The sequence below is a fragment of the Oryctolagus cuniculus genome, chromosome 9 (genome assembly GCF_051225735.1).
Source record: "Oryctolagus cuniculus isolate XC-2025 breed Fujian yellow rabbit chromosome 9, ASM5122573v1, whole genome shotgun sequence".
Lineage (NCBI taxonomy): Eukaryota > Metazoa > Chordata > Mammalia > Lagomorpha > Leporidae > Oryctolagus > Oryctolagus cuniculus.
This window is the reverse complement of record NC_142875.1, coordinates 36,863,532-36,877,221: the sequence shown is the minus strand read 5'-3', so window position 1 is coordinate 36,877,221 and position 13,690 is coordinate 36,863,532. Positions and strand designations below refer to the sequence as shown.

General features: G+C 41.5%; 1 protein-coding gene across 38 annotated transcripts in view; it reads left to right on the top strand.

The window, feature by feature from the left end:
- LMO7 (LIM domain 7) overlaps positions 1–13,690 on the top strand; it is a 228,956-nt gene that overhangs the window by 155,857 nt on the left and 59,409 nt on the right. For all 38 annotated transcript variants that reach the window (XM_089303561.1, XM_017343532.4, XM_017343534.4 and 35 more), the window contains 2 exons: positions 12,271–12,301; positions 13,276–13,389. In XM_089303561.1, the coding sequence (XP_089159687.1) occupies positions 12,271–12,301; positions 13,276–13,389 (145 nt within the window). The remainder of the gene's footprint in view (positions 1–12,270; positions 12,302–13,275; positions 13,390–13,690) is intronic.

Sequence of the window (13,690 nt, the reverse complement as noted above, 5' to 3'; positions counted from 1 at the left end):
AGATAGATTGTGCCTTCATTTATTTAAGATAGAAAAATTCACCTTCAGGAAACACAAAGATATACATGCTTGCTTTATAATTTTAGTTATTCACAGTGGGTGCACTTCTTAGAGAAACCACACTTACAAGGACCTAGTGGCAGTATGATTGGGGAATCAAATACCTTGGAGTTGCTCTCACAGCCTGAGCATTGTGATGATGATAGTATTTCAAGTACTTGGGAGTCTTTTTAAAATGTGCTCTGGCATTGGTGCATCTCTGTATAATAAGCTGTATGTGTAAGACAGTGGAACATATTTGCACATTTTACCAGAAAGGGCAATGAGCTGCTTCTGCCATTGTCTTTGAGAGACATTTTTAGGGAGGAAGTTTTTGTTGTCATGGATGGGCTTAGAACCAAACACTTTGACAGAACACTGGCAGTTCTATTTCAGTAAATATTTTAAATATATCATGGTAGAAATTGTTTGTGATTGAATGAATAGTAAGGTTCTTGTGAAAGTTTCTCAAGTGTTTGGAGTCTCAGTTTTATAATCTCTAAATCTTTAGATTGTCATGTGGATTAAAGGGGATAATGTTGAACAGTCAACATAATATAAAATATGGGATAAAGGTGATTGTTATGATTATGTTATAATTAAGTACAAAGTAGGACTTAAACAGAACACAGTTGAAAGGAAACCTCATTAATAGTAGTGTCGTAAATTTTAATAACTATTCTGCCAAAGAAAAACTCAAAAGTGAATTTTACAAAGTGTTAGGACTGAGCAGAATCTTAATTTGTTGTTTTGTATGCAGAATAGGACAGCATTGCATGATGTAGCACTTTTAGAAATTTTTTCACCTTAGGTCCTGTAAAACTTTTGTTGAGTATCTCCTGTTCTGTGGTCCATGTTGAGAAACACTTGATTAAGTTATGTCACCTGGCACATTGGCTCTCAAATATCACCATCGTAAGACTGGAAGGTTCATACTGAAGGTAGATTTTGGTGTTGCCTTTCCGAATCTGGAGTGAGCCCTGAGGTGTCTCGTTCAGTGTTCCCTCAGTGTCTTCGGGAACATGAGTGGTTTGGATGTGCTCTCTATTGGGATTGACAGCTTTTTCAGCCTCCTTGGAGGAGAGGTGATTGGCAGTTTGGTAACTGGTTGTGTGACGGTGTCTGTGTGCCCTACTCCTGGATCTTCCCTCAGCCCTCATCCTGCTGCACCTGCTAGCAGTGCTGCGTACATACCGTGTTTGTTTTCCCCTTCTGTCTGGCTTTCTTGAGGCAGGCACTCCCATCGCCCTGGGTGGCCCTGCTCTGTTTGCTTTGCTGGTTTCTCCTCTTCCTCTTAACCCTTATGGTTTGGGTTTTCCAGGACTCAGTCCACGGACCTCTTCTCTATGCCGAGCTTATTTTCTGGGTCATCTCATTTAGTCTTAGGACTTTACATTTCATCTGTATGCTGACAGCTCCCCAAATTATGTCTGCAGTCTAGATTTCTACCTTGAACATCCTTCTTGAGTGTCTAATTACTGTTTAATTACTAACATTTCTGCTTTGTTCAGTGTCTTGAACCTAGCAGGTCTAAACCTAAAACCCACACCCAAACCCACTTATTTTTCAAAGCTTTCCATTTCTGTGGCTATCTAAATGTTGTTACCTACAGGAGAACAATTACATTTATTTAGTTGACATGTCATCTAGTCTCTCCATTAACACATTTTATATAATTAAGTATCCTAACTCCATGTCATAAGCAGACCGTATATGATAGATATCAAATTCTGTATTTAGTAGTTATCTTAATGGTAAACCCAATATACCATCTAGAATGGGGGCAGATTTCCATTGGGAAGTCAGTTTTGTGTGATAGCAGATGTCTATGAGATAGCAAAGGAGAATTTGAGAGAGTTATGGATACCATTCACCTTTTGGCTCAGGAAATAGCATTCTTCAATTTTGTTATTTTAGTGGAACTGTGTGTCAGTGCAAATGCATGCTTTTCTTTTTTTCCCCCCTTCTCCCTTTAAGCGAAACACCACTATTCTTAGTCGTATGTGGGAGGAATGTGAAGTTTAATAACAAATTTTTAACAAGCGTGTACTTACTCGTATCATGATTGAAATAAGCATTATATTGCTAGGGCAAAAACTGTTAAATTTCTAAGAGTGTTTTTCACACATAGGTAAGTATGGAAATTATGTTTGTGTTCATGAAGTCTCTCCTGGGATGGTGTTGTTTGCTTAAGTGTCATTTTTATGGTTTCCACAACTCTCAGATAAAGCTACATTTTGTAGAAATGGCAGATGAGAACCTGTGTGTCTTGAGTCTCTAACATAGCTGGGAGGCTGTGAAACGAAACACAGTTTCATTTTTAGGAATGAAGGGAAGGAGGAAAAATTTCAGTTTCTGGTGCCAGGTATTGTGGCATACAGAGTTGAGTTGCTGCCTGAGACAATGGCATCCCATATGGGCAATGGTTTGTGTCCCGGTTGCTCTACTTCTAATCCATCTTCCTGCTGATGGCCTGGGAAAGCAGTGGAACATGGCCCAAGTGCTTAGACCCCTGCACCTACTTGGGAGAACTGGAATAAGTGCCTGACTCCTGACTTATGCCTGGTCCAGCACCCGGCTGTAGTGGCCATTTGGGGAGTGAACCAGCAGATGGAAGACCTTTATCTCAGTTTCTCTCTCTCTCTCTCTCCCTCCCTCCCTTTCCCCCTCCCCCTCCCCTTCCCTCCCTCCCTCCCTCTCCCCCTCCCCCTTTCCTCCCTCCCTCCCTCTCTCTTTCTCTCACTCTGACTTTAAAATAAATCATTAAAAAATAATTTCAATGCAACTTTTTTTGAGTGAAAGAAAGCAAGTAAAATAGTCACAGAATTCATCCTTAACTTATTTTATTCACAGATTTCTTTTGTTCCCCACAGTGAGAAAAAGATGATGGCATTTGCTGTATTTTAAATAATGCAGTGGGTGAGCTTCCATTAAGAGAAAAGCTTCCATTAAAAGAAATGAAGCCATTACCAGACAGATTTCTGAATTCCTTCAGTGCTTCTTGCATTTTGAAAAGAAATGCCCCCTTCCTTTAGACACAGTAGTGCTAAAAATTATTTCCCTGCTGTAGTTCTGAAAATTTCACTTGGTACCCTCGGGGCTGCTCAGGATTCCTAGACTGTCCTCTCATTTGGAGGCAGACTGTCCTATTGTGTGCACCAAAATGATGCCCTCTGCTCGGGTTTGAATGGGTCCTCCAAAGTTTGTGTTTTGGAAACTCAATCCCAGGTGTCCTGTTGGGAGGTGGGGCCTTTAACAGGTGATTGGGTTGGGCTCTGCCCTCAGGAATGCACCAAGGCCCCTGTGGTGGGAGAGGGTTCCTGGTGGAAGGAATCCAGCCCCTCTCTCTCCCTGTCCTTCCCACTGTGTCGCGGGATGGCACAGCCTGCAGGCCCTTGACCTCATACTTCCTAGCTTCCAGAAGTCTAAGAAATTTCTTCTTCTGATAGAGCAATGCTGAGTGGACTAAGAGACTCCTGTTTTGTCATTATAAGAACATCTGCTTTGAGTTGTCTCTGCTGTCTCTCACTGCCACACACAAGCACGCACACAGGAATGCACACATGCACACACACGCATGCACACACACACACACAAGTGCGCGCACACACACACAACTCCACCCTTCCCCTACATGGATCTGGCAGATTTAAACCAGGTGCTCTCCACTCACTTCTAGAAAATCGTGCTGCAGGACCTCATTTCATGATTTTTTTTTTTTTTCAAGTTGTGAACAGGTAGCCAAGCTGCATTAAATAACAACCAGAGAGAGAACAGAGGTTATTTAGTGGTTTGGAGAGGGACCAAGTATCTTGTGAGCCCAGCTCCTCTAATAATAGCAACCCGGTTTCCCCAGAGGCAACGCCCAGGTCAGGCTGGTGCTGGGCAGGGCAGGGCAGGGCTGGAACCAGCTTTTGAAGGGTTGGGTCTCGAGGAAGAATCCAGGCCTTGCCCTGGGAAGCAGCTGTGGGAGTAGAGGTCTGGGAGGGGTGGTGCTGGTGCTGCTGGTGGTGGTGGTGGTGTATTATCAGTAAGCTACAGTTGTGGAACAGTGGAGGCAGAGTTAAGTGATGTGACCACGAGAGTGGATCCAGAATCCACGTGCCGGAGGGCTGGCCCCAGAGCCTGTCCTCTTATCCCTGCTGCCTCCTCACAGAAGGGCCCTGGCGTGGCGTCCTCTGAAGCAAGAGCATCTCCGTAGACTGTATTCCTTGGCGCTGTTATGTGATGGATTTGTACTAGCATTTTTCAATAAAAATGAGAGGATCGCCTCGAGTGTGCCCGGTGACTGTGAGGCAGGGTGCAGACAGGTAGGTGAGCCACTGGAGGAAATGTGTGTTAGGATGAACCACGTGGATTTCAAAAACTTTTTGCACCAAAAAACTATCCTTTTTTTTTTTTTTTTTTTTTTTTTGACAGGCAGAGTGGATAGTGAGAGAGAGAGAGACAGAGAGAAAGGTTTTCCTTTGCCGTTGGTTCACCCTCCAATGGCCGCCGCGGCCAGCGCGCTGCGGCCGGTGCACTGCACTGATCCGATGGCAGGAGCCAGGTGCTTTTCCTGGTCTCCCATGGGGTGCAGGGCCCAAGCACTTGGGCCATCCTCCACTGCACTCCCTGGCCACAGCAGAGAGCTGGCCTGGAAGAGGGGCAACCGGGAAAGAATCTGGCGCCCCGACCGGGACTAGAACCCGGTGTGCTGGCGCCGCTAGGTGGAGGATTAGCCTGTTGAGCTGCGGCGCCAGCCAAAAACTATCTTTTAATTCTGTTTTCCATCGCCCTTTTGAAACACCTGCCTGTCTCTGGCACTTTGTCAGCTAGCAAGGGCGTGACCAGAGACAGTCCATTGAACAGAACACGTGATTGCATCGATGCTAGACTTGTGTTTCTTTAATATTAGGTGTGATATTGGAAAGTTAAAAACATATGTACGGTCCAAGCATGGTGTGACAGCTATCAACATATTCAAGATATTCATTGTTTGAAATTATTAATATTTTATCACTACCTCACTGTATGGAAAATAGGGGTTTGGGTTCAGGTGTGGTTTCTTTGGCGTTTGTCTTTTGGAGGTCTTTTTCCTTAGAAAGCAGCATTTGAATCTTGTTCTTGGCACTTTGAAGTTGGTCTTTTTGTGTGTATGTTGCTTTTGGATTATTGTTGCATATTTGTAAATGCCTTTTTTATAGTTTTAAATATAGAGTTTAAAAAGAAGTCTAATTATAAGTATCAATACAATTTGAGTCAAAATTGCACGCTAAAATGGGAATTATATTTTTTTTTAAGTTTGTTTTACTTGAGAGAGAGAGAGAGAGAAAAGGGGAGAGAGCTTGATTGATTGGTTTTACTACTGGTTCACTCCTCACATTCATTCAACAGCCCAGGCTTGACCAGACTAAATCCAGGAGCCTGGAACTCCACTCAGGTCTCCCACATGAAGGCAGGATCCCAGTACTGGAGTCATTTCCTGCTGCCTGCCAGGGTGCACATTCACAGGACGCTGGAGTGGAAGCAGAGCAGATGGTACCCACACGAGGATTTCTGATACAACATACGGGTATTCTAAGTAACATCTTAACTGCTGCACTAGATGCCTGCCCCCAAATTGGATGTATTTTAGGAAAACTAATGTAACTTAATTGTTGCTTTTGACAACATGAGTGTTTCTTATGAATATCCTGAGCTTTTACCATTTTGTTTCTTTTCTTCTTAATTTACATTTCTGTAAGTTCCAAGTATTCAAACCAATAGTTGAGGGCATTTGTATGCCAGGCACTGTGCTGAGTATTTTACTTTTTAAATATTTTTTTTAACTTTTATTTAATGAATATAAATTTCCAAAGTACGGCTTATGGATTACAATGGCTTCCCCCCCATATCGTCTCTCCCACCCGCATCCCTCCCCTTTCCCACTCCCTCTCCCCTTCCATTCACATGAGGATTCATTTTCGATTCTCTCTATATACAGAAGATCAGTTTAGCATACATTAAGTAAAGATTTCAACAGTTTGCTCCCACACAAACATAAAGTGAAAAATAATAGATGATTTTTTATTTTTTTATTTTATTTTTTTATTTTATTTTTTGACAGGCAGAGTGGACAGTGAGAGAGAGAGATAGAGAGAAAGGTCTTCCTTTGCCGTTGGTTCACCCTCCAATGGCCGCCGCGGCCGGCGTGCTGCGGCCGGCTCACCGCGCTGATCCGATGGCAGGAGCCAGGAGCCAGGTGCTTTTCCTGGTCTCCCATGGGGTGCAGGGCCCAAGCACCTGGGCCATCCTCCACTGTACTCCCTGGCCACAGCAGAGAGCTGGCCTGGAAGGGGGGCAACCGGGACAGAATCCGGCGCCCCAACCGGGACTAGAACCCGGTGTGCCGGCGCTGCTAGGCGGAGGATTAGCCTAGTGAGCCGAGGCGCTGGCCAATAGATGATTTTTTAAATGATGATGAAATCAGATCAGACCTATTGTCATGTTTAATCCCAGTGAGAGTCAAGTTGGGAATTGATAATTTCTTCTTCTTTTTTTTTTTTAACAGAAGATCAATTTAGTATACATTAAGTAAAGATTTCAACAGTTTGCACCCCCATAGAAACACAAAGCGAAATATACTGTTTGAGTACTCATTATAACATTAAGTCTCAATGTACAGCACGCTAAGGACAGAGATCCTACATGAGGAGTAAGTGCACAGTGACTCCTGTTGTTGACTTTACAAATTGACACTCCTGTTTATGGCATCAGTAATCTCCCTATGCACCAGTCATGAGTTTCCAAGGCTATGGAAGCCTTTTGAGTTCACCGACTCTTATCTTGTTTAGACAAGGTCATAGTCAAAGTGGAGGTTCTCTCCTCCCTTCAGAGAAAGGTACCTCCTTCTTTGAAGACCTGTTCTTTCCACTGGGATCTCACTCGCAGAGATCTTTCATTTAGGGGTGTTTTTTTTTTTGCCAGAGTGTCTTGGCTTTCCATGCCTGAAATACTCTCATGGGCTTTTCAGCCAGATCGGAATGCCTTTAGGGCTGATTCTGAGGCCAGAGTGCTGTTTAGGACATCCGCCATTCTATGAGTCTGCTGAGTATCTCGCTTCCCATGTTGGATCACTCTCCCCTTTATTTATTCTATCAGTTAGTATTAGCAGGTACTAGATTTGTTTATGTGCTTCCTTTGACTCTTAGTCCTTTCATTATGATCAATTGTGAACTGAAATTGATCACTTGGACTGGTGAGATGCCATTGGTACATGCCACCTTGATGGGATTAAATTGGAGTCCCCTGGTATGTTTCTAACTCTACCATTTGGGGCAAGTCAGCTTGAGCATGTCCCAAATTGTACATCTCTTCCCTCTCTTATTCCTACTCTTATGTTTAACAGGGATCACATTTCAGTTAAATTTCAACACTTAAGAATAACTGTGTATTAATTACAGAATTAAACCAGTCATATTAAGTAGAACAGACAAAAAAACTACTAAGAGGGATAATGTATTAAGGTGTTCATTAACAGTCAGGGCTATGCTGATCAAGTCACCGTTTCCCATAGTGTCCATTTCACTTCAACAGGTTTCCTTTTTGGTGTTCAGTCAGTTGCCACCAATCAGGGAGAACATATGGTATTTGTCCCTTTGGGACTGGCTTATTTCACTCAGCATGATGTGTTCCAGATTCCTCCATTTTGTTGCAAATGACTGGATTTCATTGTTTCTTACTGTGGTATAGTATTCGAAAGAGTACATATCCCATAATTTCTTTATCCAGTCTACCGTTGATGGGCATTTAGGTTGGTTCCAGGTCTTAGCTATTGTGAATTGAGATTTATTTTATTTATTTGAAAGACAGAGTTACAGAGAGAGGTAGAGACAGAGAGAGAGGTCTTCTATCCGCTGGTTCACTCCCCAGATGGCCGCAATGGCCAGAGCTGTCCCAATCTGAAGCCAGGAGGTTCTTCCGGGTCTCCCAAGTGGGTGCAGGGGCCCAAGGACTTGGGCCATCTTCTACTGCTTTCCCAGGCCATAACAGTGACTGGATCAGAAGTGGAGCAGCCAGGATTAGAACTGGCACCCCTATGGGATGCCAGCGCTTCAGGCCAGGGCTTTAATCCACTGTGCCACAGCATTGACCCAGTGCTGAGTATCTTAAATAAACATTCATATGTACTTGTCAAGTGTTAGACCTTGTCTGAAGGCACTTAGAATATGGCAGAAAGCAAAACCACAAATTTCTTTTGGATTCTGGTGGAGGAGAGAGAGACAAAGAATAAATGCATATTGTTGATGGTCATAAATATCAAAACAAAGCAGGGGTGGGAGACAGGGAGTATCAGGTGAGCTGGTTGCAACTGGAAGTATCGAGGGTCCAGCAAGACTTCACTTGGAAGGCATTTGAGTGTGGAGTGAATAAGAAGCGCCCTGCTCTCACAAGTGTGGTCGGACGTTGTCCCCTGGTTTGTTCAGAACGAAGCTGAGGCTTTGACAGTCAAATAAATTGCACGAATAAACATAGAGCTGGATCTGACTCCAAAGTCCCTGCTGCTGAACCCTCGTGTTACACCCTGTCAACTGTGGACACATTCGTTACAGCGAAGTAACTCAGTTGGGGCTGCCTTGGTTTTGATTCTGGTGGTTCTGCTGCAGCTTGGCTGGCTCACAGGGAATCTTGGTAGCCTGAGTTTCCCTTCCCTCCTTACACCTGTTCTGTTTAAAAGGCACTGGGGTTGTGCCCTGTGGCCTTCGTAGGCAAAGAAGCCACTGGGTTACTGACTTCCTTGTAGTGGGATGTGTTCGCTGTGTGTCTGAGGAAGAAGTCTTTGCTCTAGCAAATCATTGACTATTTGAATTCCTATCATTGCATTTCAGCTGATAGGACACTAATTATGCTGGCCTGTGCATCACTGTGTCCAAGAGTGTGTTGTAAATGCTCATATTTAGAAGAGAATGTGAACTGAGTGAAAGGTAACAATGCCAATGTCACTGCTCATTGTGTTTATCACAGAATAGGCCCTACCATATATTTCTAGTGATTGCTTTATCTTGACAAAAAAGGTAAAAAACAAATGAGTGTGTTGGATTGGAAACCTTTATTGAGGACGGTGGATTGGAGGTCAAGGGTTCAAGGGAGCTCCATTGTACACATTGTACGTACATTCTTTATTGAGTGTGCCTATGTTAAGAGTAGGATGATTTTTGGTCCAGATCCTCACCTACATTGGCTATTGGTGGTTCTTTTGTGCTTTGAGGAACAATGTTTGAGGTGTTGATCATCACTGTAAAAAGTGGCAATAGGTTTACAATGCTGTTGTTATTATGGTAACCCTAGGTGGGGAAGCCTCACCCCCCTTTCAAACAGGCGCGAGACTGAGGGAGGCTTGAAAGCAGGGTATTACACCTGCGGTCGGTCGTAGTGGAGTCTCCAGAGAGACTGAGCCCCAGCCAAGGTTCCTTACAGTACTTAGAGGTTCCTCATCCTCCTGCCTTAATCATTACAGCGTTGATGGGTTTAAATGGTAGCCCATCTGACTTAGGACCACCTATGGGAAAGTAGTGTGCAAGACCTGAGAGCACACTTGCGACAGTTGGAGATACCAGAGCAGGTTTTGATGGGAGTTAGGAAAGCTGGTTAGGACTTTTTTCTTTCCTGGACAGCACAGTGGTGGGCAGCGGCTTCACCAGGTAATGGCCACTTTTCCAGACTGTCTCAGGCTCCTGTTCTCCCCTCTTTGTCTTTGTTGTGACTTTATTTCCGCTTCATTATGCTTTTTTGTCAGTTTCTAGTGACTTTCCCCATGTACTACTTCTGAAATAAAGTGATACTAATTTTTAATATGATTTTCTTTTTCTTAGGGATATACTATAGTTTGAGCACTTGGGTGGTGACGTTTACTCAATTTACTTTTTTGCTTTTGGCTTTCTCCTGATGTATGTTTTATTTATGTTTTCTTTTTTGAAAGCATTTTGATTAGTTTGTAACAGATTCAGTATAGTTCATAGCTACAATTCTAAGAATTTAATGATATTCCCTTCCTCCTTCTCCCCCACTCCCTCCCCCCTCTCCCTCCCATCCTCCCTTCCTCTTTCTCCCTCTCCCTTTCTTTCCTTCTATTTTTAGTTATTGAGATAACATATTTTAAATTGACATTGCAGTAGAAAGGCATAGTGCTTCACCAAGTAAGAAGTTTAATAAGCAAAAAGCCAAAAGACCCTCGTTTAATGGGAATACAGGCAACAGCCATAAATAGTAATTAAATGGAAAAATTACCACTTCACTGATATACAGTAAATTTTCAAGTATTCCATTTACTTGTGGAATTGTAATATACATACAGAAAGATGGACAGTTCAAAAATATTTTTCCAAAAATGAATACACATAGGTAGCAAGCTTTCAGGTCAAAATGTAAATTGTCAGGGGTAGGCATTTGGTTTAGGGGTTAGGATACATCACTTAGGATGTGTTTATCCAACATCAAAGTGCCTGGGTTCTAGTTCTGGCTCCGTTTCTCATTCTAGCTTCCTGCTAACGTGCACTTAGCTGGATACCTGCCACCCATGTGGGAGACATAGATTGAGTTCCTGACTCCTGGTTTCAAGTGTACCCAGGCCCAGCTGTTGTAGGCATTTAGGGCATGAACCAGCAGATCAGAGTTTGCTCCAGTTCTCCCTCTGTCTTTCTCTTTGCCTCTATCTGTGTGTGTCTCTACGCCTCTCAAATTAATAAAATAAATTTAAAAAATATGTAAATTGTCAGCATCTCACAGGCCCTGCTCCCTCCAATCACTTCTACCGTTCATTCCCAGAAGGATAACTTTCTGACTTCTAATAGCATATCTTATCTTGGTCTTGCCTGGTTTTGTGCTATAGATGAATGAAGCAATGCAGTCTGTATTCATTTGCACTGGCCTTTTCTTCCCATTGTTTGCGACGCTGAACCATATGGTTGAATGTAGCTGCATTGCCATATAATTCTTCATTATATGGATATTGCATAATTTATCCATGTTACTGTTAAAAACATATGTGTAGCTTCCAGTTTGCTGTTACGAGTAGTGCTACCGTATAAACATTGTTCTGTATGACTTTTGGTGAACAAATATGAGCACTTTTGTTGGGGATGCACATAGGAATAGAATTATCCAGTCATAGAAAATGGATATATTTAGTCGAGTAGATATAAGCAAGTGGGTTAAATGTTTTAGTAGATAAGTGTCCATTTTTAAAATACTTTTCCAACTGGCCTTTCCACTAGGAGCGTGAGAGTTTGTAAATTTTATTGTTGAGATGCCCTTTAGGGAATGGGTGGGAGGTGCCTGGTATTTTTAGGTTCATTTTAGTTCATGTTTGTTCTGTGGAAAGATTGTTTGAAAGTGAACTTAAATATTTGTCTCTATACTCCCTTTCTCTCTTTTTTTTCTTTATTTCTCTGTGCATATGAATGTGTGTTTTGTGTGTACAAGTCTACCATGAATATATTGATAACGTACATCTATGTGTGTATTTTATCTTACAAATATACTACTACTGCTAGACTGAAAAGCTATTTTAAAGGTCATGGAATACAGGCTTCTGTAGCCTCTGAGTTCCCACTGCCCTCGTGTGAGTGTGAAATGATAGGAAGTATATTCTATCAGGGCGATTGATCCCTTTGTCAAGGCGAATACTGTTGCTTCTTCATGTCCCGTCAGTATCATGCCATTATACTAACAAGCAGAAACCCATGATTTGTGTAATAGAGTGAAGTTTTTTCAGGTGCAGTTTCATGATTATTTTGTAAATTGCACTTTTCAGCATTTGCAGGTCATGGTCTCAATGGTGTGCTTTAGGGAATTTGAGTGACAAACCGGTAAACGGTGGAGAACACAACTCAGTGCCAAGTTGTTTTTTCTTTTCCCATTTATCAGTTTTTCTGTCATGACTACATATTGATTTTTTGTCCTGATTGCATTCAAACATTTAAAATAGAAGCAGAAAAAATGCAGAGAATGCATTTGGGAAGTCACACTATAGTGAGGAAAATAAGAACAGTGTTGCTTTTTATTTTATAGGAGATAGATCAGGATATTTCAACAAATCAGTGAATCTGGAAAACTCATAATGGCTAATATGTACTCTACGATGTTGGAACTTCCATGTGAATCTAATATATTCGTTGAACTTGAAAGCAAAAATGAGCTTTTTTTCCTTAGCTACAATTAATAATTTAGGGTTCATGGAAATTAACTGATATTTTCTTTTTTCTTTTACAGTCAAGAAGAGACTGATAGGAGAGTGAAAAATGTGAGTGTTTGCTTCAGTGAATCATTATAAATGGTTTTTACTTCTATGTTGTATAAGACAGCAGTAGATCTGAAGATGATATACTCTGTATTCTTTTTTCTCCTTTACATTTGTGCTAAAAAGCAACCAGTCACAGACTCTAAATACTTTAAATTGTGTGTGTTCTAGTATACAGTCAAAACACATTTTCTGACATATTGGTACAAAGTAATTGTACATTATTGGTACATAATCTTTAAGAAGATTTTGCTTGTTGTAAAATTTTTTGAAATTCATATATAGGATCTTCAAGAAGTCCATGAAAAACACATACTACAAAAATTTATGCTTAGATTTCAAAAAGTTTTTTGCACACAACTTATTTTTAATTCCATATCCATGAACTTGTTGAAGTTCTCTTTTATGTTATTAATGTAGTAAAGGCAAATAAATACTATTTGTACCTTTTAAAGGAGGAAGTATGAATCCACCTAAGGACTCTGGGTAATTGCTCGATGGAGGCTCATATGATGTCATTAATATTCTGCATATATTAGAACAATGTTTAAGAATGTGACAGCTTTATTTTCAAAAAGATTAATATCCTCTGTAAGGAAATGGAAACTCATTTCAAGTGTTCATTTCGTGAGTGTGTTGCAAAAATGATCGTTTAAAAAATTTTCATTTGTTTCCCTAGAAATTTTTCTGCTTTCTTCATATGTCCTAGTTGAGTGTCTTAATGGCTTTCTGGAGCTGAGTTTTTAACCTGAGAACTTGTGTAGGGTCAGGAAAATCTCAGAAGAATAAGTAAGATTTTTAATGACCCCTTCCCCTTCCCATGAATGTAAAAGAAATCCTGCTTTCCAGTCAAAGAGTAATTTATGTTCTCATTTATCCGCAACACTCAACTGGATTTGAGTTAGCAATTGGTTTCTAAATAGATCTTGTTGTTCATAGTCTGATTCCCTGTCTCTCTTTTTTTATTTCGAATAAAGGTTTTGATAACATTGTACTGGCTGGGACGAAAGGCACAAAGTAACCCGTGCTATAATGGGCCCTATCTTAATTTGAAAGCATTTGAAACTCTTTTAGGACAAGCTCTGACTAAGGTAAGGAAATGCACCTGTAGGACGTGGCTGTTACTGCTGCTTTGCTGCTGCTACTTTCTCATCCTCTTTCCCTTTGCTCCTTTTGTTCCTCCCCTTCCTCCTCTGCAACAAACAGGTGACTCTGTCTTGTCTTCACTGTAGATTGGGCTGAGTAGCCAGGATGGTTACTCTTTGCTGGCTTTACAGCCTAATAGCACCACGGAGTGAATGAGTGTATTTCCAGAACACTGCAAAGCATAGAGATTTGTCTCCGAACCTTTGGTACTTTGATGCTACCATTTGCTTTCTTTCTTGCCTACTC